Source organism: Heptranchias perlo, chromosome 34, assembly GCF_035084215.1.
Source record: "Heptranchias perlo isolate sHepPer1 chromosome 34, sHepPer1.hap1, whole genome shotgun sequence".
NCBI lineage: Eukaryota > Metazoa > Chordata > Chondrichthyes > Hexanchiformes > Hexanchidae > Heptranchias > Heptranchias perlo.
In genome coordinates this window covers 700,132-727,743 of record NC_090358.1, presented here as the reverse complement: position 1 = coordinate 727,743, position 27,612 = coordinate 700,132, and the positions used below count along the sequence as shown (strand labels likewise).

At 44.3% G+C, this 27,612-nt stretch overlaps 1 protein-coding gene across 3 annotated transcripts; it reads right to left on the bottom strand.

Moving 5' to 3' along the window:
* Window positions 1-27,612, bottom strand: LOC137301665 (signal peptide peptidase-like 2A). Of its 3 annotated transcripts, XM_067971206.1 has the most exons (15): window positions 27,499-27,610; window positions 25,762-25,878; window positions 24,172-24,354; window positions 22,030-22,119; window positions 18,972-19,111; window positions 17,981-18,135; window positions 16,804-16,900; window positions 15,936-16,037; window positions 14,576-14,657; window positions 13,675-13,749; window positions 12,782-12,841; window positions 8,998-9,097; window positions 7,221-7,298; window positions 4,351-4,511; window positions 1-852 (listed from the first exon to the last, which is right to left on the bottom strand). In XM_067971206.1, exons 1-15 carry the CDS (start codon window positions 27,550-27,552, stop codon window positions 787-789), a joined length of 1,560 nt encoding a protein of 519 aa, XP_067827307.1. In that variant the 5' UTR covers window positions 27,553-27,610; the 3' UTR covers window positions 1-786. The 3 variants fall into 3 exon arrangements, with proteins under 3 accessions (XP_067827307.1, XP_067827308.1, XP_067827309.1); XM_067971207.1 differs by lacking the exon at window positions 7,221-7,298 and having other exon boundaries at window positions 27,499-27,612; XM_067971208.1 differs by lacking the exon at window positions 25,762-25,878.

Sequence of the window (27,612 nt, the reverse complement as noted above, 5' to 3'; positions counted from 1 at the left end):
TGTTTCCAAATGTATTTAATAAAAAAAATAAAGTCTTTTTCTGCAAAGTTACATTTTTCTATTCTGATCATGTACAGCAATGCACAGAGCAAGAATTACAATTCCTTTACAAACTATTATACTGTTGCACAGGATGTATTCCAATAATCAAAGTTAGCTATAAATCACATCACACAAGCATTGCATTTTAACCTTCACCCTGCTACACTCACTGAAAATATTCAAAGGTCTTCATGGGGTCAGATCTCTCTGGTGGGTGTGAAGTTGGGGCAGAAATGGAACCATTTCTGACTGAGCAACTACTGAATAAGGGGTTGGGATAAAGAATGTCATTGAAGTCTCAGATCATTTACAGAGCACAGGTAGCATCAAACGACCACCTTCAGTCTCTGGATGGCCTCCTGATTTTCTTCAACGTGCGAAACCAAAGACATTCTTGCTACTCCCAGTGAAGCACTCGTTCACAGACAACCAGAAAGGTTTGACCAGAGACATTTTATTGATCAACTAAAGTTTGGACATTATGAAGTATTATATCTAGTAAAGTTATTAAAGCAGCAAAAGTGCACAATGGAGTCAGTCAGATTCAGGAAACCTTTGATAAATCATCACTTTAATCAGTACATAAAAAGTGTTTGTGTAGAAACAGTTGTGTTAATCAGAGCAATTGCCAGAAGAGGTTATTAGTTTGTCAGCTGCATCACAGATTCTGGTTTTCAGAGGTTTTTCCAATTGTTTGTTAACAAAATACACCAAGAAAACAAGAAATAAAGCAACTGTCATCTTTCAGGGATAATCAGATGTTGGCTCAGAGAGAGTGTCCTCGTTCACTGTACCAACTGGGTTCACCATCTGGGGGGGCGGGGGTGCAGGGGAGAGAAAAAATCCACAACGATTGAATCAGGGAAGGAAAGGCTACAAACAAAGTCAGTTAATCCTCGATCACAGTTATCAAAAATACATCCCCTCTCAAACTGCAAAACAATCGCCACAAGATTAAAACATTCAGAACAAAAAACTGGTTACAGGTCTGATTTTGATGTAAGATACTTCAAAGATTCTATCCCCGTCTCACCAAAGGGTTGGGGTATACTTTTTCTTTTAAACAAACCATTCTGTGAACAGTAAAGGCAAACTGCTCTCAGGTTCGAGAGACTCCACATGGAATAGATTTTATTTGAAGGGGTCGGAGAAGCAGTAACCCTTTTTTTAAAAAAAAAGGGGCACATTATTGTAACCTCCTGAGTTTGTCCAACTTTGGTAAGATAATCGGGGGCGGGGGGGCCACAGGAAAGCCATTTTCACGGAGTCTGTACATTGTATTACAACACAAATCTTTTGATACAAAATCAGATTAAAAATTGCTAGATTAGTGGAGCTAGTACTAATACAAAGAGGATGACACATTGTATAAACATGGCTTGATACCATGGAAAAGGTACAATGTAATTTAAGACTTTTAAAATTTGTTCACGGGATGTGGGCGTCGCTGGCTAGGCCAGGATTTAAACAGGACACGTTTTTAAAATGCTTTATTTAGGGTATGGTAGCCTCGTGATTATGGTCTCAGAATACTCAATTCCAATCCCACCATGGCAAGTTATGGAACTGAATTCAATAAACCTGGTCATTTGTGGGCTGGCAGCAGGAAAGTGTAAACTTTACCATAATTTCCCACCTTGGTAATAAAGGTTCTCCAGTGCCATCCAAGCCTGAGAGAGATTAGTTACATTAAATTATTTCCACAAGGTAAACACCCTTCCCGTCGTTCTCTCCGCACCATTTCCTGACCATGATGGGCCCAATGTTTAGCTCTAAGCCATTGATTTGGAAATGTGTCACAGCAGTCAGTCCAGCTAATTTAGTGTTGATTGGAAACGGGACTTTGCAATGAACACTACGCTGAGCAATATGGTATTTGAAATGTATGGTACCAACATACATGAGAAACCTGGCCATTTTATTCCAAAAAACATTAACAGCCATCCTCATACAAGTAGCAAGATTGCAAATTAGTCAACGGACAACCTGTGAGGAGGTGGTTTGTGACCTGCCAAGTCAATTTCATGTCGGACTTTTTCAAGTTAACTTTTCATCGCAGCAGTTTGATCAAAGCTGGGTCCCAGAAGCAACAGGACCATATTTTAATCTAATGCACCCTCCAGTACCCTGCAAAAACAGCACACAAACACTGGCCACTTGTTTCCACCATAAGATAAAGTGGTCACCATAGAAGAAACTTTTTACATTTTCTGGCAGATCTGTGAAGATCAAATCCCTTTAAGTGAGGGGTGTGGTCAGTCACAGGGCAAGAGTGAGATATAGTCGCACACAAAAATAGCGTCACTAAGTGACAAGACCTAAAAATAACAAAGTTAGACATTGATTTGTTTCAGGATATTACAAGTCCATGGTCAAATGTGGTGTTGCTATATAAACATTAAGGGCCAAATATTGGTTAATATATGTGCTGCCAACCATCAATTAATGCGCATTGTCTCTTATAAACTGCTTGGTAATCAGTACTATAAGTATATGGTGTGTTTATTGGCATTGGGTGTTTATATTACAATTTGGAAAGTAAAACACTGCGGGGGGATGGGGGAGGAAAGAGAATGGACTGCAGTAGCAGCATGGATACAGAACTGGCTAAGTTTTTTTTAAAATTTGTTCACGGGATGTGGGCGTCGCTGGCAAGGCCGGCATTTATTGCCCATCCCTAATTGCCCCTCGAGAAGGTGCTGGTGAGCCGCCTTCTTGAACCGCTGCAGTCCGTGTGGTGATGGTTCTCCCACAGTGCTGTTAGGAAGGGAGTTCCAGGATTTTGACCCAGCGACAATGAAGGAACGGCGATATATTTCCAAGTCGGGATGGTGTGTGACTTGGAGGGGAACGTGCAGGTGGTGTTGTTCCCATGTGCCTGCTGCCCTTGTCCTTCTAGGTGGTAGAGGTCGCGGGTTTGGGAGGTGCTGTCGAAGAAGCCTTGGCGAGTTGCTGCAGTGCATCCTGTGGATGGTGCACACTGCAGCCACAGTGCGCCGGTGGTGAAGGGAGTGAATGTTTAGGGTGGTGGATGGGGTGCCAATCAAGCGGGCTGCTTTATCTTGGATGGTGTCGAGCTTCTTGAGTGTTGTTGGAGCTGCACTCATCCAGGCAAGTGGAGAGTATTCCATCACACTCCTGACTTGTGCCTTGCAGATGGTGGACAGGAAGCAGAGAGTAGTGGTGAAGAGTTGTGTTTCAGACTGGAGGGAGGTGTACAGTGCTGTTCCCCAGGGGTCAGTGCTTTTCTTGATATATATTAATGACCTGGACTTGGGTGTACAGGGCACAATTTCAAAATTTGCAGATGACAAAACTTGGAAGTGTAGTGAACAGTGAGGATAGTGATAGACTTCAAGAGGACAGAGACAGGCTGGTGGAATGGGCGGACACGTGGCAGATGAAATTTAACACAGAAAAATGCGAAGTGATACATTTCAGTAGGAAGAACGAGGAGAGGCAATATAAACTAGAGGGCACAACTCTAAAAGGGATACAGGAACAGAGATCTGGGGGTATATGTACACCAATCATTGAAGGTGGCAGGGCAGGTTGAGAAAGCAGTTACAAAAAACATACGGGATCCTGGGCTTTATAAATAGAGGCAGAGAGTACAAAAACAAGGAAGTCATGATGAACCTTTATAAAACACTGGTTCGACCACAACTGGAGTATTGTGTCCAGTTCTGGGCACCACACTTTAGGAAAGATGTGAAGGCCTTAGAGAGGGTGCAGAAGAGATTTACTAGAATGATTCCAGGGATGAGAGACTTTAGTTACGTGGATAGACTGGAGAAGCTGGGGTTGTTCTCCTTGGAGCGGAGAAAGTTGAGAGGAGATTTGAGCGAGGTATTCAAAATCATGAAGGGTCCAGACAGAGTAGATAGAGAGAAACTGTTCCCATTGGCGGAAGGGTCGAGAACCAGATGAGACAGATTTAAGGTGATTGGCAAAAGAATCAAAGGTGACATGAGGAAGGTTTTTTTTTAAAAAAACCACAGCGAGTGGTTGGGATCTGGAATGCACTGCCCGAGGGGGTGGTGGAGGCAGATTCAATCATGGCCTTCAAAAGGGAACTGGATAAATAGCTGAATGAAAATAAATTGCAGGGCCATGACGATAGGGTGGGGGGAGTGGAACTAGTTGGATTGCTCTAGCATTGAGCCGGCAAGAAGTTGATGGGCTGAATGGCCTCCTTCTGTGCTGCAACCTATGAAGGTATATAGTCAGACAGTTGCCGTTATTATACAAGTTTAATTATATTCAATACAAAAAAGTATGGAAGAGGAGCTAAGGAATTCTGCTAACCTCATAACTACTTCCTGTCCAAAACATTTTCATTTCTTTCCGGCTCCAGGCAGTCACAGCACAGGTGAGGAGAGTACAAGGCACCAGGTAGAGTAAGGCAGGCTGAGCCATCTTCGTCAGGATCAGAACAACAAACGTCAAAATCATGCCAATCGCATACACTACAAAATAAAAAGCCAGAATTAAACATTGCTTCACCATTAAAATATCCAAAAGGAGGAGTTTGTCATCCTTTAAGTAAATTTTAGAGCCATCTACATAACCATGTTTTTTTAAAAAGTCAGAAGGTTGTGGGCGGCTTCCACCCACTCCAGGGCCCGAGCACACAATCTAGACCAGCACCTCAGCACAGACTGCACTGTCAAAAGGGCTGTCCTTAAGATAAAGTGAGGCCCATCTACTCCTCGTGGGTTTTAAATAACCCAGGTCGCTATTTGAAAAGCTGTAGCTATACTCCCCAATCGCTCATCTCATTGTTTTTTTGTGGGATCTTGCTGTGTGCAAAGTGAGGGCCACATTTATGTAAACAAGAGTCACTGCATTTGGAAAGTAATTCACTGCACGTGAAGAATCAAGACGTTTAAGCAAAATAATGTTTAGGCCCCGCACCGATACACGATCAATCCATAGTCCCCTCCTCTTCCTCACCTACATGCTGCCCCTTAGCAACATTCACAGACGTGGGCTCGAGATTCAGGAACTGTCCCTCTAGATTGGAAAATTGCACATGTCACTCCGCTTTTTAAGAAAGGAGAGGGGGGGAAACCAGGAAATTATAGACCAGTTAGCCTAACATCTGTTGTGGGGAAAATGCTGGAGTCTATAATTAAGGATAGGGTGACTGAACACCTCGAGAATTTTCAGTTAATCAGAGAGAGCCAGCATGGATTTGTGAAAGGTAGGTCGTGCCTGACAAACCTTGAATTTTTTTGAAGAGGTGACTAAAGTAGTGGACAGGGGAATGTCAATGGATGTTATTTATATGGACTTCCAGAAGGCATTTGATAAGGTCCCACATAAGAGACTGTTAGCTAAGATAGAAGCCCATGGAATCAAGGGAAAAGTACGGACTTGGTTAGGAAATTGGCTGAGCGAAAGGTGACAGAGAGTAGGGATAATGGGTAGGTACTCACACTGGCAGGATGTGACTAGTGGAGTCCCGCAGGGATCTGTCTTGGGGCCTCAATTATTCACAATATTTATTAACGAACTAGATGAAGGCAAAGAAAGTCTCATATCTAAGTTTGCCGATGACACAAAGATTGGTGGCATTGTAAGCAGTGTAGATGAAAACATAAAATTACAAAGCGATATTGACAGATTAGGTGAATGGGCAAAACTGTGGCAAATGGAATTTATTGTAGGCAAATGTGAGGTCATCCACTTTGGATCAAAAAAAGGACAGAACAGGGTACTTTCTAAATGGTAAAAAGTTAAAAACAGTGGATGTCCAAAGGGACTTAGGGGTTCAGGTACACAGATCATTGAAGTGTCATGAACAGGTGCAGAAAATAACCAATAAGGCTAATGGAATGCTGGCCTTTATATCTAGAGGACTGGAGTACAAGGGGGCAGAAGTTATGCTGCAGCTATACAAAACCCTGGTTAGACCGCACCTGGAGTACTGTGAGCAGTTCTGGGCACCGCACCTTCGGAAGGACATATTGGCCTTGGAGGGAATGCAGCGTAGGTTTACTAGAATGATACCCGGACTTCAAGGGTTAAGTTATGAGGAGAGATTACACAAATTGGGATTGTATTCTCGAGAGTTTCGAAGGTTAAGGGGTGATCTGATCGAAGTTTATAAGATATTAAGGGGAACAGATAGGGTGGATAGAGAGAAACTATTTCCGCTGGTTGGGGATTTTAGGAGTAGGGGGCACAGTCTAAAAATTAGAGCCAGGCCTTTCAGGAGTGAGATTAGAAAACATTTCTACACACAAAGGGTGGTAGAAGTTTGGAACTCTCTTCCGCAAACGACAATTGATACTAGCTCAATTACTTAATTTAAATCTGAGATAGACAGCTTTTGCCAACCAAAGGTATTAAGGGATATGGGCCAAAGGCAGGTATATGGAGTTAGATCACAGATCAGCCATGATCTTATCAAATGGCGGAGCAGGCACGAGGGGCTGAATGGCCTACTCCTGTTCCTATGATCTCCACGTGTACGCTGACGACAGCCCAAGGATGACGATGACTCCCCTCAACAAAAACAGGAGATGGCAATTAAGAAATCCCACTCCTTTCATTGCAGGCAATCAGTTCGCAGAGGGAAACAGATCTTTTCCCCTTTTCAAATTGTTGAAATCTGTACACCAAGAATGGGCCCAGGGTGAAGGAGATTCCAGATCAAGACATTTTCCTTCCTTCTCCTGATAGGTAGGAGTTGGAGGTTCCATCTTTTGGATGAGCAGTTCGACAGAAGCTGGTTCCAGTGGTTTAGTAGATATTAAAGATTCTACGACGCTACATCCCAGCTAACACTTCTCCCTCACCAATTATCAAAAGTAGATCAGCTGGTCCTTCATCTCATTGCAGTCTGAAATGCAGTGACATTAGGCAAATGAAACAGCAAGATCCCACAAGTTACTTAATTGTACGTGAAGCCAAGATATTTGAGATAATATATAATCTATATCTAAATGTTTTTTTCTCTTGGATCCAACTACCCCAGATCCAGATTACCTTAATTTTTGCTCAAAAGCATAACTGACATCTCGATATACATTTTAGACAAGATTTGGGAACTCTACCACAATGCCATTTACTGACTATTATTCATGAGTAGGGGGAGAGTGCCCAATAACCATGCATTTAATCAAAAACATTTCCCCATCTGCCCTCAATTTGTTTTGTGAATACTTTACCTATAGTGCACAAAACAAAATAGATGTTGGAGGTATTTGTCTGCACATCAAATCTTCGACAATAAGCAACCAATAATCCTGTAAGTCAGAGTAAACCACCATCAAAACAGGACAAAAAGTTACAAATGTCACGTATGATAATAAATCCACAATTCAAAATTTGCACCCCAAAATTAAACCTTTTTGTAGTTAAAATCCCATAATTTCCTCTTTTCCATTTTGCTCAGTAACAGACTAGAGCCGGGAACTGAATTTTCAGTATGGAAAGCTGCACTTTGCACTGAAGTATTTCAATTTAATCCACCTTAGGCATACCTGACCTGCGAAATACATCGTCTGCATCTCAATCCAAACCAATCACCTGGAACCTCAACTCCAGCACCTTCCTTGGTGCCTTGCTAAACCTGCAACTTATTCAGAACTTTGCAGAACACAGGCCCAAGCACGCGTGCCCCCCCGCCACGGCCCCGCGCCCCCCCGCGCTCAAGCACGCGTCCCAGTACGCATTCCCTCTTCCTACAACTTTGGATTAATAATTTCCCATTTGGTGGCTACCCTTTCAGCCAGTTGCTACTTGATCTGAACCCTTCCCCAATTCCTGCATCTTGCTGCACCCTCCCTCGGGTCAAGAAGCTCCCTAAAATCAGAATGTCTTTTGGGATCCCCCATTCGTTCTCCCTCCTGTTCAATTTCCATATTTCGCCCGCTAAGGGTTTTCTCCATTTCAGGCACTATTATAAAATGAACCTTGTCGCAAATCTCGAGGGTTAAAGGTTAAAGTTCATCACAACTGACAAACACTTTAATTCACCGTATACTAGGAATTCAATTTACAAAAATGGTCATTTTTCTATTTTTGGGTGCTGATATGCTGAAGTGCAATTAATAGACCCCAATTTCCAAGGCAGTGTTTCAAACCAGGCAACGCATTCTAGTAACTTCCCAAAATGAGAAGCAGAAACAGGTCACACTGAGCTGGTTGGGGCAAAGACCTTCAAAGAAAAAAAAATCACACTGGGCTGTTCCCACTCTGCAGTCAGATGAAGCAGGCCAGCCCGCCCGGCCGGCGAGAGGCCAGCCCGCCCGGCCGGCGAGAGGCCAGCCCGCCCGGCCGGCGAGAGGCCAGCCCGCCCGGCCGGCGAGAGGCCAGCCCGCCCGGCCGGCGAGAGGCCAGCCCGCCCGGCCGGCGAGAGGCCAGCCCGCCCGGCCGGCGAGAGGCCAGCCCGCCCGGCCGGCGAGAGGCCAGCCCGCCCGGCCGGCGAGAGGCCAGCCCGCCCGGCCGGCGAGAGGCCAGCCCGCCCGGCCGGCGAGAGGCCAGCCAGCCCGCCCGGCCGGCGAGAGGCCAGCCAGCCCGCCCGGCCGGCGAGAGGCCAGCCCGCCCGGCCGGCGAGAGGCCAGCCCGCCCGGCCAATATGGGAGACATTATTCTTCCTCTAACAATACTGGACACGAGCAAAGGTTTGAGAGAAAAAAGTTACTTATGGCTTTTTTAAAAAAAAAGTCTGTTCAGGTTTTATGGGGGTAATCCATTTAGTTAATGGATCCATTCCTCTCCCATAACTGACCCTTGAAACAGATTTGTAATATTTACCTTGAACCCTCTACAGCATTAGATGAACTAAAAATTAAAATATTAATACCTAAACATTCCCACACTGCATGGATGCACTAACAATACACGTGGATAATATGCAATGGTAGGTTGCAGGTTTGCAATACCCCCAGTTGTCACCAAGTCATTTAAGGGGTGGAGAGATTTAGAAATATTTTTACTCACCTGGCACAATAATATCCCCAAATCCCAGGAGAGAAAATGGCATTCCACACACGGTCGCTACAGAGAACACCAGTCTCGGCACTCTGATAACCACGGGCAACTACAGAAAACACAACCAGTCAGCTAGGTACTAGGTTTCATTTACTGCTCTTCAACACGAGATCCAGCAGGAAGGGGCCTGAAGTGTTAATTGTAACACTCTCAAATAATCCTCTGATTTTTGCTAAACTACTTTTAAAGAGTAAAGAATTCACCATTAATCATACTTGACAGTATGTGAAGTCTGTGCACACATAGCTACACTGAGTTCTCAGCAGGGAAGCTGCAGGCCACACATGCCCAAAGTGTTATATAACAAACATGGGCATTCAGTTCAAAGCCAACTTCAGTACTGATTCGACTGCCACGTCAGTTTAGTTAGGACACATAACAGTAACAATCCACTCCAGTCATCTCATCACTAGGCGGGGCTGTTACAAGGAGAATAGTTTGATGCAGTTTTGTGCAGACGCAGCTATTCAAATGTTTAAAAACCTCAATCTTCCTCTTTGGAGAAAGAGAGGATACGGTAAACGTGGAGAAAAGCAAGGTTGCTGGATTAGATCAGGTTATCATAGAAAGTTACAGAACAGAAAGAGGCCATTCGGCCCATCGTGTCCACGCCGGCTGAAAAAGAGCTATCCAGCTTAATCCCACTTTCCAGCACTTGGTCCGTAGCCCTGTAGATTACGGCACTTCAAGTGCACATCCAGGTACTTCTTAAAATGAGTTGAGGGTTTCTGCCTCTACCACCCTTTCAGGCAGTGAGTTCCAGACCTCCACCACCCTCAGTGAAAAAATTTTTTCCTCAGCTCCCCTCTAATCCTTCTACCAATTACTTTATGCCCCTTGGTAATTGACCTCTCAGCTAAGGGAAATAGAGTGGACAGGGAGGACCTATCAAAGCCCCTCAATTTTATACACCTCAATTAAATCACCCCTCAGTCTCCTCTGTTCCAAAGAAAACAACCCCAGCCTATCCAATCTTTCCTCATAGCTAAAATTCTCCAGCCCTGGCAACATTCTCGTAAATCTCCTCTGTACCCTCTCTAGTGCAATTACATCCTTCCTGTAATGTGGTGACCAGAACTGTACACAGTACGCAAGCTGTGGCCTAACTAGTGTTTCACATAGTTCCAGCATAACCTTCCCTGCTCTTATATTCTGTGCCTCGGCTAATAAAGGAAAGTATCCCATATGCCTTTTTAGCCACTTTATCTATCTGTCCTGTTACCTTCAGGGATCTGTGGACATGCATTCCAAGGTCCCTCACTTCCTCTACACCTCAGTATCCTCCCATTTATTGTGTATTCCCTTGCCTTGTTTGCTCTCCCCAAATGCATTACCTCACACTTTTGTGGATTGAATTCCATTTGCCACTTTTCTGCCCACTTGCCCAGTCCATTGATAACTTCCTGCCGTCTACAGCTTTCCTCCTCACTATCAACCACATGGCCTATCTTTGTATCATCTGCAAACTTCTTAATCATGCCCCTATATACCACAAAAAGCAAGGGGCCTAGTACTGAACCCCATGGAATCCCACTGGAAACAGCCTTCCAGACACAAAAACACTGTCGACCATTACCCTTTGTTTCCTGCCACTGAGCCAATTTTGGATCCAACTTGCCACTTTCCCTTGGATCCCATGGGCTTTTACTTTTCCGACCAGTCTGCCACATGGAACCTGGTCAAAAGCCTTGTTAAAATCCATGTACACTACATCAAACGCACTGCTCTCATCGAGCCTCCTTGTCACCTCCTCAAAAAATTCAATCAAGTTATTCAGACACGACCTTCCCTTAAACTGAAGCTGACTGTCCTTGATTAAGCCGTGCCTTTCTAAATGACGATTTATACCGTTCCTCAGAATTGTTTCCAATAATTTGCCCACCGAGATTAGACTGACTGGCCTGTAAATTACTCAGTGTATCCTTTTCTCCCTTTTTAAACAATAGCACATTATCAGTCCACCAATCCTCTGGCACCACGCCTGTAGCCAGGGAGGATTGGAAAATGATGGTCAGAGCCTCCGCTATTTCCTCCCTTGCTTAACTGCCTGGGATACATTTCATCCGGGCCTGGCGATTTATCCACTTTCAAAGATGCTAATCCCCTTAATATTTCCTCTCTCACTATGTTTATCCCATCCAATATTTCACACTCCTCCTTAACCACAATGTCTGCATCGTTCCCCTCTTTTGTGAAGACAGGTTATCACACTGATACAGTATAATGTGCCAAGCAGTTCAAACACTGCAGAAATGAAAGTTGGCACGCAGGAGGCAACTTATGCACAGATTCTTCATGAAGGGGATCTAGCTGTTTGAGATTATATGGGAAGGTCATTAGTTCTGGGCTAACTATATTTTGGTTGAGAAGTTAATAGGATTGATAATTTTATAGACCCAAAAACAAAAATCTGCCCAATTTAGCATCAGTAATACAAGCTGGAATCCTGGAGAGCAACTTTTTCTAACTAGCTAGCTAGCTAGTACTACAGGACCACATTCATTTTATTAATTTTGTAAAGCATAGGTGAAGCATACTTAAGCAGTTGCAGAGTTTAGAGCTTTACACAGACAAGTGTCCATGCACAAATCCAGAGTCTCCCTTCTTCCCCAAACATTTTATATAAAATGTCACAAACTACTGCTGAACCGGATGATACATTTCAGACCAGAAGCACCTTTGCACATGGAAATGGCCCCATGTCTGATACTTAGCTTTCAGAGCAGAGATGGGCACCCAGAAGTGGGAGAGGATACCTGTCCCATTCTCAGGGCCACTGTTATAACAATGTACTGGTTACTGGTAACTCAGTATTGGTTTCTTCAATTGTATTTTACTTGGTCAGCTCACCTCATCTATCAGGTATACTCTTATGGATGAATCTTAAGGGGAGCATCAGTTTTCCAGGGGAAAAGGGCTGAAAAAGAGCAAAGGGGAGGAAGCAGCGATTTTAAAAGTACTCTCCCCAGAAACATACGCACCTGAAGGGAGAAGCTGCTTCGTACACGTGGAGAAACTCAAGTGTCTCAGGCTTGCTCCGATAACCCAACTCACAGGTCCACCTCCAGCTAGCTGCCATTCATTCTTTGCACCAAGAACGGGCGGGTATCCTCTCTCCTCCACTCTGCAATGCCCACTACTGCACTGACTAAACAAAGTACCACACTAGCTGGGACCAAAAGACTATCCTCTCAAAGTAAGATTTTAAATAAAGGATACTAGCTGATCTGTACCATTGCTCAGGGATATACAGCACTATTATGTTTAGCTGCTAAACAGGGATTTGGATTTAAAAGTTTCCCAGAGGAGTACAATGGATTGAAAGCATTTCTTTCACTTTCCCCTGTCCTCCAAAATGCTAACGGCCCCCATTTAACAGGAACGGAGACTCAGGATATTACACGTAGTCAAACAAGCATCGTGTTTACAGCCTGTACTTCAGTGGTTAGGAGGTATGATTTGGGAAGGACTACAGATAAGATAGTTGAAAAAAAATACAAGCAATTAATTGGCCCCAACATAGCAATTCACACTTTGATGGATACAAATACAGTTCTTACTTTTTCATTGTGGGCCACTGGTTTAACAGGAAGTCCTGTTAAGTTGTTTCCAGTATTCTAGAATCAAACCCAATATTTAGTACTGGAGGGAATGTGAAAACCCAGCATTTCTGCAGCTTGTTAGTAAAAGCACCAACTCTAACTCATGGGTTAAGTATTTGTTTCTATTTCACCTTTTCACCAGCATCACCTCCAGACCCAGCGGCTACTTCAACCATAATGCTCTCGTGGTTCTGAAAGGAAACAAGCAATTTAATTTAAACTGCACTGACATTTGCGTTTACCAACTCTCTTACCATCGAGTGCACAGGTAGGCAACCTACTCCCAGTCCTCTGACATCACTCTAACCGACCAGTAGAAACACGTACGTCGTCGTCCTATCCCCTCGGAGAAAGCAACTGGCATTTTCCCCCTCCAAGATCACCTGGGGGCCCAACCTGTGCAGTCCCTCTGTGGCTCCAAGGGCTGGGTAGCAGTGTGTCAAGTCACAAGGGTGCTTACAGGTAAATATCGATGCACAAGTATGAATTATCAGAAAAGTGTTCTTAAAGTTACAGTTGGATCATACACATTTTTAAAAATCTGTTCAATTTAACAGAACAGGTATCTGCAATTCTCTTAGTAACCTGCTCAGCGATTTGGCCATTAGCAGGTACACAGAAACCAGCCCATAATTTGCTTCCAATTCTTCCTCTAGGCCAAGTACTTAATCTTCACTTCAATTTGTTTGATCAAATAAAATACTAGTAAATCTGAGAAATTAAAAGTTAATATATTCCAAGTGCTTTCAATCAGAGAATCTTTGTTAGTAATGTGACTTGCAATTTTAATTACAACTAAATGGTCCCCTTTAAAAAAGGAAATAAACACTTGATGCGGATCTTCTGGGACTGTAATAGGTTTGATCAGAAGTCAGGCAAGAATTCATAAAGATTTATATTAAAAGTTTTCATATGTTCAAACATTGTGAAACTGTGATTTAACAAATATTCCATAACGATAGTGTCAAATTTCAGATACAGCAGAAAACAGCAATGAGATGGCATTGCATTGTAGGAAACTCACCCGTGTGAAAAATGGAGTTATGAAAACAAAAAACACATCATAGATGAGGAGGAGTCCCAGCAGAATGACACAGGACTGTAAAACAAGGAAGGCAAGAAGTTCGTCATGTAGCAAATACTTTAAGCTCCCATTTTGTGCCCAGAATCACAAAGGTGGGCTGAAGTTTGACAATATGCTGCTGAAAGTTTTTTTTAAAAAATGTACTTAACAGTATCAATGTACTCTGAATACTCCTCAAATAAGGTGAGAGAAAATAAGCAGAGAGGACTTGACCACTGAATTTCCTTCCCCTGCCCCATGATAATTTACTTTAGGCCTAGAGCCAAATCAGTGCTGTACACAGTGAATAGCAGTCCCAGAACAGAATCCTGTAGGAAAACTCAACAACTTCCAAGCAAGAAACTACCCAACTCCTACTCTCTTTCCTCCCTTCTAACCAGTTTTTAAATCCAATTTTCTATCTTCCAACTAATTCCATTCCTCTTAACCAATAAACTCCTGTGTGGTGTCTTATCAAAGACTTTCTGGAAGTCTATGTACCCACCCCTCCCCCCAAATCCACCACCCCTGTCACTTCCTCCAAGAACTCTTAACTGGGTTTATTCAGCAGACTGTTCTTTTCTGAATTTAGTACTGGCTGCTTCTAATTGTTTTCTCCATCTAGATATTTATTAACATCATAGGGATTTCCCACAGTTCACTTAATCTGTTTGAAAATTGTGGGAACTGAAGATTTAAAGCTACTTGTTGCTTTGCACGAATGTACATTTATACTTTCTCATCATACACCGGACAAATTTTGAATCATCCCATTTATTCCAATTTCACAGCAAAAAAGGTACACACACCTGTTCTAATAGACACAGGATACCATTCACTCTGTGACAACACACGTAGTTACCTTAAAATTAGGCATTTTCAGGGTCTTCATAAAGTTAAGGCAAAAGGCAGCTCCTAGACAGTCATGTAGAATCCAAACCCACCTAAAATGCAAGTCAGTGAACTTAGCAATGGTTCGATGTTTAACACTGCAATGATCAAGAGTACACTAACATTGCAGTAGAATGCAGTTGGATCTATTTCTCAACAGGCACAAGACAAGTTTAAAGGGTAAAAGGGCATCAGTTCTCAGGCCAGCCAGACTGCTACAGGTGCCAAGAACCTCTCAGTTTCAGACAGCCATAGACATCGGAGGATCACAAATCTGGAGCAACAGCTTTAAAGGAGTTCACTTCATCTTCAGAACTTTGTCTGTAGGAAGTTAAGGGAGAAATAATCAGAGGTCCTGTGCCTTACATCAGTGGCAAATGAGATAAAAGAAAAAGTTGATCTTATTTGATCTTGGCAATTGCATCTCACACCCACGGGTCCAGACACAAACACTGCACGTTTACACTGCTGCTTTTTCAAGGGGAAAAAAAATTCAGGTGACAATTATTAATGTTTTCAGATGCAGAGGGGTATGAAGTGATTTTCCTCCCCTCTCCTGGAATAACCAGTGGGAAGAGAAGGAAAAACATTTCATTATCCCCCTTGGCATCATTAAGAAAATTCTAATTCTTAAAAACTTTATAAGCATGTAATGAAAGAGTGGAATCCAGTTAGTGATCAGCTTGGGACAGGCCCCCAAATGATCACTAACACAATGATCAATAAATCCAGCGGTAAGAACTCCACAATGCCCTGTGGGGCAGCAGTCAACCACAATACCGTTCAGTGAGTAGAACACTGCACAGTCAGCAGCAATGCAGAGAGCAAGTACCACATTAAAGTACAAGTTAGGTGTCATTAACCATTACACATTCAATCAGTGCTGTTAAATGCAGTGATTCTGGATCAGAGAAAGGAAATTTTTATGGTGCTGTACGGTCACATCAGCTGTTGACTAATCAATAGTTTTATTCCCCAGTGTGTTGCTCAAACTGGCAATATGGTTACAGGGAACACAAACAGAACAGAATTACTACCTTGTCTTGGGGGAATCCAAAACAAACTGATGGAAAATCTAAATGGCTTTTTTGGCAACTACATTTGATCCATGTATCTGCATGATCATCACAAGCAGATTCAAACTTAATTTGGGGACTGGCAAACTATACATATTGTCCCTAAATTAGAACACGCTGGACCATGGCTATGACCTTTTATCCCCTCCCAAAAGAAAACACTCCAGATTCTATACTGTAGTTTGGCACGTTGATTCAGTGTTCAGGAAGCCCACACCAAGTTAATTAATGGCAGAGATCGGAGTCTATACCCACCTGTCCTCATTCCGAAACACTACCCACACTGCAGATACTGCCACACAGAACACAGCGAGAAGCACCAAACAAACTTCAATTCTTCTGTTCCCACATGGGAACCTGAAATAAGATGAAAACCATTAACATTCATGGATATATCTGTACAGGATAGAGGCATTTATGAACTTAACGGCAGCTGTGCTTTTTTCTTAAAAAAGGAAACTTTTTTGGAACACAACAAATGTTGGGCTAAGTGGTTGCAAAACATGAAGATACAGGGATGGGGGAGTAATAAAGCTCGGAGTGAGGTGGGGGGGGGGGGGGAAAGAACAGGTGGCTCCCTTAAACAGGAAGAGGCAGTGTACAACCAAGTGGGTAAAGGCCATTCTGCCCAAAATTTGGAATAAAAATAAACTTGTCCCAGTTTCCATTTATTGTTCCTTCCCACCTCGATGTTTTCAAGCAAACCACTACTTACTGCCTAATGTGGCCAGCAGGCAACTTCTGCCAAAATTACACTAACCCACCATTAGCAGCAATCAGATCGAAACTCTCTCCAAATTCTGCAACATCCCTAGACTCTGCAATCAGAACAAGTCAATATTCCACCACTCCACAATGTGGAGCAGAACAAACACACCTGGGACAATATTTGTTTGATGCACCAACTGTCTCGATAGTAAGAGTCTAGTGTTAACACACATGTACCAACATACTATCGGGTGCAAACCTGCTAATTGTACTTGAACCGCACTTTGCACTGATGCAAGTAAAATCCTTCGGCCAGTGTGTATTGGGGAGAACCCAGACAACTGACACAGAAAAGTATAGGACAGTGAAACAACATAAGCTAATGCAATATTAAAAACGATAAGTCACAGCTTACTTGCATTTGCAGTATGGTATCCTTTTCATTACCGCAGCCAAGCAATTGTAGAGACTAATCGCTGCTGCCAAACTGAAGATGGCGATTACCACGTACACTGGAGGGGGGGGGGGGGCGGGAAAAACAGAAGTTGCAGTAAGTTTTTCAAATATAAATGACAGGCCCATTCTGTATTTTTTGTTGGTGCTTTTAAACTGCTGGAGTGAATTCTGTGCTCAAGGCATCTGCTGTGGTGGAACTGAAATAAAGACTATGCAGACTTTGTCAACCTTTCCATCGGTCAAAGCTTTGAACCAGCTGACGGTACCACTAGGCCAGTCGAGAGAAGCAGGGCTGAGCTTCAAGTTACCGTTTAGTGAAGGGATTCAAGCCATTGGTGACTATCTGCTTAAACAAGATGACATCAGAAAGAAACGGCAAGGGATATTAGTGCTGTGCAACTGAACAATGGAACCCTAACCTCCTTCTCTAGAAGGACACCCCTACAGCACCAAGGTGACTTTCCAACATCAGCCATCGTGGGACAGAGACGGGGAGTTTAGTGCAGAATTGGGGGCAATCGTGCTTTGGGCTGATGGCAAGTACTGGATTGAAACTGGCCAACTCATTTAACATAAGGCCTTAAAGTCACAGACAAAAGCAACTTTATTTCAATGGTCTGGTAACCAGCTTACCTGGTATAATAGTTAAAGAACATTTCTGTATCAACTGTATTTTAGTCCAGATTACAGAAAGCACTTCTATATCTTGTGTTTAAGAAGTGGTTTTTACCCCTCGCCAGTAGATTTTGACCATCTCAAAAATCCATTTAGGGTAAGTTTGCAATTACAGAAGGCCCCAAGTCTAGAATAGCAATTCTTCCACTTCCCACATTTATAGCCAATTTATACCAAATTATGGCCACTTTTGTGATATGACCCACACTGGTTAGGAACTAAATGGAATCCATCAACAAACTTTGTGCAGCTACATTACTTGGGTGGATTTTCAACCCAGGTCTCAAAATGAAAGTGCATTGACTCACTGTGGAACCCAATCTCCCTCCCAAATGTTCAGTGTCACTGGAATCAATCAATACTATTAAACACAAACATAAAAGAACATTTAAACCTTACTTTGAGTAGGTCACATGCTGAGATTTTTGAAATGGAAGTGTTGCTGTGCACAGTGGTCTCACCTAGCCACTTGTAGAAGAAGTACAGCAGCACAATCATTGTGCAACAGACGACAACAAAAGCCACGACGGTAAGTGGTGTCAGTAATGCCGATGGCTGATTAGGCTTGTCCTGTTCACGTGTCCGTGTGCTGGAGTTAGGCGGTGCTGGATTTCCACTTCACCACAAAGGAAATAAGAGCATTGTAAGTTTTAAACAATCTGTGTTTTTAAAATCAGATCCCTCACTGATCATTTAAAAAGCACTCCTTTATACTCTCAATGATCACAAGAACTTGGCCAGTCTCAAAATATTAGCAAGGAAGTGTGTGACAAGACTCCTGTAGAAGGGACCTGATCTCAGTAAGTGCTAAAGCAAGAAAACAGTTTTGCATTTATTTCTAGACTGCAGGGAGAATTCAAAAACATCTGCTTATCCTTCATGTTAATACCAGGTAGCTTGTAAGCAGAGAAGTGGATCTGAAACAAGCAACTACACCAGAAAGAGTGGAAAAGACAGTGAGGCCAGGATGGTGGTGGTAGTGGTGGAGGAGAAAGAGAAAGGAACATCCTTTCCCCCAGTTCTGACAAGAACAAAATTGTCCGACTCTGGGATATCAGCGAATTGGATGGGACTGTTCAGTGCTCCATAATAGTTACGGCAGCATACGTGTCAAGTTTGGGGCGGGGGGGAATCCACAAAAGATGACTAAATAGGTTACCACACGCGAGGGTCAATTTGTCATCTTGTGGGAAAGTCAGGAGAGCTGCTCAGAGCTCCTCGCCCAAGTTCCCAACCATTGTTGCTCCATTTTGCCGAGACTAGAAGGCAAAAGGGGAGTATTTAGCAATCGGGTCGTCAGATGCACAAGTGTACCAGGCACCTTAATAACAATCGCACTATTAGCAATAGATTACAGAATATCTGGCCAACATGTATTACAAAAAAAGGATCGAGCTTTAAAATATTAAGGCCATGTTCCATCGTTGTGATTTTCAGCTGCTGATGAAATACCTTTCATATTCCTCCACACCACTCCAGTAACTCCCGAGAGCAACAGTAGCAACGGCAATAATGAAGATGATCAGGATGCTGTAATCCAGAGGGGACACAGGAGGGGAATAGAGTGCAGCTGAAATTTGGTCCCCTAGCATCTAGAAACAAAAATTACACTTATTATAGGGAATAAGCAGATCACCAGCAGACAGTCACTGCACAAACCAGTCACAGCTCTCCTGGGATCCTGATATAGATCCAGAGCTTAAAGTCACCTGAATTCTAAAGTTATGCAAAACACTGAACCCACCAAGTGTGGGTTATTTTATACACATTGAGAGTCCTTTTGTGAAAGACAACTTCCATTTCTCACTTGTTCAGAGAATTTGATGTCTCAAAATTGATAATTGTAAACAATTTTACAACACCAAGTTATAGTCCAGCAATTTTATTTTAAATTCACAAGCTTTCGGAGATTTTCTCCTTCCTCAGGCCTGAGGAAGGAGAAAATCTCCGAAAGCTTGTGAATTTAAAATAAAATTGCTGGACTATAACTTGGTGTTGTAAAATTGTTTACAATTGTCAACCCCAGTCCATCACCGGCATCTCCACATCAAAATTGATAGTGAAGGAAGAAAAGATGGGTTTCATTTTCACCTCTCCCCTCCTGGCCTTTTGTTGGGACACTATTGTTCCATAGGTGTCCATCACCCCCCAATACGCTGCCTCAAGGTGTCAGCAGAATAGTCAATAGCAAGGAACATCAACATTGAGTCCCATCGTACTTATAAGACATCTAGAAGCAACACTTTAGCAGGAGCTGCTGAACAGCAGAAACCATGGCCAATTCTCTCCTCCATGACCTAGGAGTGCTGAAGCCAACTATATCACTGAGATTAGCTCATTCAGGGCAGAGATCAAACCTCAGACCTTCCTGGTCTTAAGGTGCAGCAATTCACAGGCTAAGCTGGACGATCCACTTGGGGAGCATTTGCAATACAGGTTACCAGAACATTGTTTGTCTTGATTAACGAGACGGCAAAGTTAAACACAAAGGATTAACAATCAAACACTTGAATTAACCAGGAATATTTGGATCACTGAATTCAAAATTAAATTCTGTACTTATCCCTAATTTAAAATAGCAGATGTGGAGATGCCGGTGATGGACTGGGGTTGACAATTGTAAACAATTTTACAACACCAAGTTATAGTCCAGCAATTTTATTTTAAATTCACAAGCTTTCGGAGGCTACCTCCTTCCTCAGGTGAACGATGCGGAAATCCGCATCGTTCACCTGAGGAAGGAGGTAGCCTCCGAAAGCTTGTGAATTTAAAATAAAATTGCTGGACTATAACTTGGTGTTGTAAAATTGTTTAAAATAGCAGAGGTAGAGAATAGGAATGTGATATCCACCACACATAATAGGCAATAGTGTACTCAACAGATTATATAACAAAACCTTTGTAATGAAGTAGAGATGCAATAGGGACAGGGTTACAATTTTAAAGGGCAGGATTCCTTTTCCAGAAAAGGAATCTTCAATAAAGGTGTTTGAAGAAATGCCTGAACTTTGCAGCAGCATGGATGTAAAGCTGATGGACAGGATACAAAATTAGGGTACGTGGGTTTTGAATTGGAGAAGGGCCGGAAGTGGGACATCCCCGGGAGTCACTGCTGGTTCCACTTTTGATAATTGGGAGATTTGGACAATCTCAAATTGCTGATGACACAATAGGGGGCGATGTAAACAGCAGGAATACTGCACAGGAAGATGACATTAGTGAAATGGGCAGACAGGTGGCACGTATAATTTGATGTGGACAAGTGTGAGGCAATATATTTTAGGAAGAAAAACAAGGAATGGGGATATACACAAAGATACTGATAGGTGTGGCTGAACAGTGGGACTTAAGGTTTTAAATAATTCCCTGAAACAGCAAGTGCAGGTAGCTAAAGTCATGAAAAAGCTAATAGCATCTTGGGTTTTATAAACAGAGAGCACAGGAGTAAAGTAGTAATGAGAAGCTTGTATAAAACACTGGTTTGGCCACAATTCATACCATATCCCATCTTTAGCTGGGAAAGTGGCCTCCTGCTCCTCTGAAGCCAGCCACTGGGAGATGTGTCACAGTGGCCCAGGGAAACTCTGCATCCTTTCCTGTCTCAGCTCAATAACTCCCATAGAAATAAGTATGAACCCAAGACTTGCCACTCCAGGTCATGGCAAGACAGACTGGAGCTGCAAACCCATTGCATCTGCACAACACAGAGCACTTTGTGACAAGGCCAAGAGGATATAAGAACATAAGAAATAGGAGCAGGAGTAGGCCAATCGGCCCCTCGAGCCTGCTCCGCCATTCAATAAGATCATGGCTGATCTGATCCTAACCTCAAATCTAAATTCATGTCCAATTTCCTGCCCGCTCCCTGTAACCCCTAATTCCCTTTACTTCTAGGAAACTGTCTATTTCTGTTTTAAATTTATTTAATGATATAGCTTCCACAGCTTCCTGGGGCAGCAAATTCCACAGACCTACCACCCTCTGAGTGAAGAAGTTTCTCCTCATCTCAGTTTTGAAAGAGCAGCCCCTTATTCTAAGATTATGCCCCCTAGTTCTAGTTTCACCCATCCTTGGGAACATCCTTACCGCATCCACCCGATCAAGCCCCTTCACAATCTTATATGTTTCAATAAGATCGCCTCTCATTCTTCTGAACTCCAATGAGTAGAGTCCCAATCCACTCAACCTCTCCTCATATGTCCGCCCCCTCATCCCCGGGATAAACCGAGTGAACCTTCTTTGTACTGCCTCGAGAGCAAGTATGTCTTTTCTTAAGTATGGAGACCAAAACTGTATGCAGTATTCCAGGTGCGGTCTCACCAATACCTTATATAACTGCAGCAATACCTCCCTGTTTTTATATTCTATCCCCCGAGCAATAAAAGCCGACATTCCGTTGGCTTTCTTGATCACCTGCTGCACCTGCAAACTAACTTTTTGATTTTCTTGCACTAGGACCCCATAGTGTTGGAAGTGGAATTAGAAACAAGGAGAGGGGGAAAGAAATTACCTTTTTCATGGACAGTACATCATTATAGCTGATTAGAGCCACTGGAATTTTTATCTCTTCAAGATCAGACTGATTACCTGAAGGAGGAAGCTGAACAGATTGTCTGAGTGTAGCACATAATTTAAACTGTATGACAAGTACATCCTGCACAAACCAGAGGAATTACTAAAAGTAAAATTACTGTCAATTATGGATACAAGCAAACACTGATATTTTAGCTTTTCCTTCCCAAAAAAACATTCCCACAGCTCAAACTACAACAGTCCACAGGGTTGTACCCATTGGTTCAGAGAAATGGTTTCAGTCAGTTCTTTAATTTCTCCTTCTCTCCTTTAATTCACTCCCCAAAAGTAAAAAGGTGGATATTTAGCTGCTCAAACAGTCAAAAAACATCGTAAACATGGACGTCTTTATTGGTGACTGGATTCGAGCACAAACCCGACAATTACTGTTACTGGACAGAACAACCATTTCCTCCTCTCTCCCTACCCATAGAACAGCCTCTCCATCCATCTCGTCAGTGAGATTTTTTGTGATCGAGATTAGGGATATCTGTGGTTAGATGAAACAGATGCAAGATAAAGCTCCCAAACACCGTGCCTTAAACCCAGTCTCTATCGTAGAAATGCAACATCCCTATTTTTCCACACCAGCCATCCTTTGGCAGAGTGAGGTGGCGGACTAGTGGTGAGCTTAAGGGCTGACTTGTACCCTAGCCCCATGGCTCAAACTCACTTAGTATCACAACTAACAAATACGGTACAGACCATATCTACTAGACGTGACACTGCCAATTATATATTAGAGCCCATGCAGATAATGCCACTAGTGTCCCGTGAAGTGACTGAACACAACTTCACAGCAGTCTGTAATATCAAATTAAAAAAATTCTTAAAAACCTAAAAAAGGTGTTTCTCCCCGTTCTGTTTATTATTTCTGTGGTGGGGGGGGGCTTATTCAGAAATAGCCCCTTCAGTGACAGACTGGCTATAGCATCATTGAAGAGTTCAGCAAAACCTTTAACATTGAAACATGTGGATCTGAGAAAGACAAATCAGTATTTTCTTAAATATGAGGGACTAGAAGCTGTGGAGGAGCAAAGGGAATTAGGGGTCCAAGTATACAAATCACTAAAAGCAGGTACAAAAAGCAATCAAAAAGGCAAATGGAATGTTGGCCTTCATTTCAAAGAGATTCCAATGAGGGGATATTATGCTTCAGTTGTGCAGATCCCATCTGGAGACGGTGTTCAGTTCTGGGCCCCGCCCCTCAGGAAGGATAGATTGGCCTTGGAGGGGGGGCAGCGCAGGTTCACCAGAATGATACCGGAGTTTAAATGGTTAAGTTATGAGGACAGGTTGCATAAACTTGGCTTGTATTCCCTCGAACTTAAGACAGTTGAGGGGTGATCTAATGCAAGATATTTAAAATGATTAAGGCATTTGATAGTTTCTCTGTATATCTGCCCTATTTCCTCTGGTGGAGGAATCCAGAACAAGAGGGCACAATCTGAAAATTAGAGTTAGGCCATTTATTATTGAAATCAGGAAGTGGAAATAAGGAAAGCATTTCTCCAAAAGGCTGTGAATTGAAATTTTCCAGATCGATAGATTTTTGTGGGGTGAGGGTATCAAGGATATGGAGCAAAGGCCGGTAAATGGAGTGGAGCTGCAGATCAGCCATGATTGAATTGAATCGTGGAACAGGTGGGAAGGGCTGAATGGCCTCCTCCTGTTCCTAGGTTATGAAAAGGGTGCTGCAGCTAGTTAGCACAAACTAACTATTTTAGGTTCACCCAATTTTGACAATTAAATCATGTCCAAACCCACCATGATAATCAAATGCCTTCTTTTTGGAGGGAATACTCCTAGTGGTGGGTCAGAGGGAGTGGCCAGTCCAACATGATCTTATAACCAAAACAGTTAAAAACATTAGTCAACTGCAGGACTACTGCATTTTAGGTACATGCCCAAGTACTGCAGCACACTCCAATCCATCACTGCATTTCACTGCTGAACAGGAGCTAGCACAACTGAAGATCAATTCAATGATGCAGACACAGGCCATTCAATAGGGAGCCCTTTAAAGTTTCATATTAAAAACACATGAATATGATTTGTAATCATTCATATTGGAACTTACAATACGATGAACACTGGCAACCACCAGCGCTTTGGCATGATTCATCTGGGCGATCTGCGCCTTCCTTATAAACGTGCAGTTCCCTCTCATCACCACAACAAGTTTGTCCTTTATTCCCTCTGGAGGCACATCTGTCTGGTTGCAGAGCATGGTGGTGGTTAGGTCTTGTAACTGGTACCTGGTCTATGGGGAGACAAAGAAATAAGCACACAGATAGTGGAAGAGTCGCTGGATTCAGATAGTCACAAGGAACCCTCAAATTCACAACACAAGACCTTGCGCACAGGGCAATTGTTGGCTGGCAAACAATGCACCTCCATTGTGGTGGGCTTTATATTCATGAGTTGGTTTGTTGTGGTGTAGCTTTAGGGTCAACAGAACAATGGAAGATCACAAGGTGGGAAGATTCTGGTCTGCAGTCAAATAGACTCTCCAGAAGCCAAGTTGCCCATGTCTGCACCACCTCCACAACAAACCACCCGATTCAACAGGGCCATTTTTTTTCTTCTTAAAAAGCTGCTCTTGTATCTCAGTTTGCACATGGAGCCAAAGAGATCCCCTCATCATCAAAACACAGGTGCCTTTTGGTCTGGAATTCAGTTTTCCTTTATTTGATTACAGTGCACAAGGCTGCATCAGTCCAATTTTGCATGTACAGGATGCAGATTTAGCAGCACAGACTTGGATTGAGACGTACTGGTCACCCTATTATAGAAAGGATATTATTAAACTAGAAAGAGTGCAGAAAAGATTTACTAGGATGCTACCGGGACTTGATGGTTTGACTTATAGGGAGAGGTTGGATAGACTGAGACTTTTTTCCTAGAGAGTAGGAGGTTTAGGGGTGATCTTATAGAAGTCTATAAAATAATGAGGGGCATAGATAAGGTCGATAGTCAAAATCTTTTCCCAAAGGTAGGGGAGTCTATAACGAGGGGGCACAGATTTAAGGTGAGAGGGGAGAGAACAAAAGGGACCAGAGGGGCAATTTTTTCACTCAAAGGGTGGTGAGTGTCTGGAACGAGCTGCCAGAGGCAGTAGTAGAGGCGGGTACAATTTTGTCTTTTAAAAAGCATTTGGACAGTTACATGGGTAAGATGGGTATAGAGGGATATGGGCCAAGTGCAGGAAATTGGGACTAGCTTAGTGGTATAAACTGGGCGACATGGACATGTTGGGCCGAAGGGCCTGTTTCCATGTTGTAAACTTCTATGACTCTAGATGGACAACTCCATGCAGGTCCCCAGAGACCAGAACAGATGGCAAGAGTTTAAATCACAACAGTTCCTAAGATCATCGACAGGACAGGCTGGCAGCAGAGGGGGTAGTTAGGCTCAGCACCCTGGGCTAGGTGGAAAGGAATGAAAGAGCAGACATGTGAATATCTGACACAGGATGTGTCCCATGATCCAATAGCCTACTGACAGTCAAGGATCTCGGGAATAGTTAGTTGGTTAAGGTATTGGCAGGTGACCAGTGTCTAAGGAACAAAAACACAACAGGAGCCAATGCCTTTGGTGGGGCGGGAACTTTGTAATTTGCTTTTTGCAGCCAGTCCTTTAGAAACCAATAGCTCCATTGGTTACTTACAGCACCGGCTAGAGATTTTGGAAATGGCATCCATACAGGGTTGTACACAATGCAGTAATCCGCACCCAGGCCAGTGTTGTTACTGAAAGCATTGAAAATACCTTCCTGTGCCCCTGCCTGCAAAAAAAGATAAATACTTAGAACATTTTAAGCGGTTAAGACAGTCAGAATCAAACAACTAATGCTCACACTAAAGGATGCCAGAATATCTATACATACACCAGGATTATCAAACCAAAATGTTTATTCATACCAGTGTACCAGCATCCTGTGTTGAGAGTGAGTCACAGGTTACCTGCACAGAGCAGTCATCAGAGCAACATATGTGAGAGAGAGAGAGAGATTGCTCAGCAGGAAGACTCCTGTGAATCGCTGTCTAACCTCAGTCTCACTAACAGTTCAAAATAAAAATTAACTGCATTTCATATCAGAAAGTTTTGTGTAAATGGAACCTATGTTGGCAGATGTCAGGCGGGAACACTGGGCAACGTGACAAGAAGGCTGTTCTGGACGGTTATTTATATCTCACAACTGCTGCCAATGCTCCGATCGCCGCCCCCCACTCCCCCCAAACCCGCACCTTACCCCCCCCACCCCCCCCAAACCCGCACCTTAACCCCCCCACCCCCCCCAAACCCGCACCTTAACCCCCCCACCCCCCCCAAACCCGCACCTTACCCCCCCCACCCCCCCCAAACCCGCACCTTAACCCCCCCACCCCCCCCAAACCCGCACCTTAACCCCCCCACCCCCCCCAAACCCGCACCTTACCCCCCCACCCCCCCCAAACCCGCACCTTACCCCCCCCACCCCCCCCAAACCCGCACCTTACCCCCCCACCCCCCCCAAACCCGCACCTTACCCCCCCACACCCGCACCTTACCCCCCCCACCCCCCCCAAACCCGCACCTTACCCCCCCCACCCTCCCCAAACCCGCACCTTACCCCCCCCACACCCGCACCTTACCCCCCCCACGCACCTTACCCCCCCCAAACCCGCACCTTACCCCCCCCCCCCCCCAAACCCGCACCTTACCCCCCCCCCCCCCAAACCCGCACCTTACCCCCCCAAACCCGCACCTTACCCCCCCAAACCCGCACCTTACCCCCCCCCCCCCCCCAAACCCGCACCTTACCCCCCCAAACACGCACCTTCCCCCCCCCCCCAAACCCGCACCTTACCCCCCCAAACCCGCACCTTACCCCCCCCCCCAAACCCGCACCTTACCCCCCCCCCCCAAACCCGCACCTTACCCCCCCCAAACCCGCACCTTACCCCCCCCAAACCCGCACCTTACCCCCCCCAAACCCGCACCTTACCCCCCCCCCAAACCCGCACCTTACCCCCCCCCCCCCAAACCCGCACCTTACCCCCCCCCCCCAAACCCGCACCTTACCCCCCCCAAACCCGCACCTTACCCCCCCCCCCCCAAACCCGCACCTTACCCCCCCCCCCCCAAACCCGCACCTTACCCCCCCCCCCCCCAAACCCGCACCTTACCCCCCCCCCCCCCAAACCCGCACCTTACCCCCCCCCACTCCGCACAGGTTTTGCCCCATTTGTGACCGCCTGGGGTTGGGCGGTTTGCCGGCGGGACCGGGTAAACACCGGAGATTTTTGGGCCGGGTGTTTTCAGGAAGCGGCAAATTCCGACGCGCTTTAACATCAGCGACAAGTTTCAGTTCACTCATCGCGGCATCGAAACCCGGGAAACGGCCCCGGGGCCCAGACCGCACCTGCGACACCCCCAGCAGCAGCGCCAGCGCCACAACCCGCCAGCCCGGGCCCATCGCTCGCTCTCCGGCTCCGCCAAACTCCCACTCCGCTTATACAGTGCGCAGGCGCAGCGA

Bases quoted from the DNA above. Each gene is read 5' to 3' on its own strand.
- LOC137301665 (XM_067971206.1), bottom strand. From the start codon at position 27,552: ATGGGCCCGGGCTGGCGGGTTGTGGCGCTGGCGCTGCTGCTGGGGGTG. The intron at 13,750-14,575 runs GTAACTACGTGT...CTTGTTTTACAG, and splicing joins TGAAAATGCCTAATTTTAAG to TCCTGTGTCATTCTGCTGGG. The intron at 9,098-12,781 runs GTGAAATAGAAA...TGTTTTCTGTAG, and splicing joins GAGGTGATGCTGGTGAAAAG to TTGCCCGTGGTTATCAGAGT.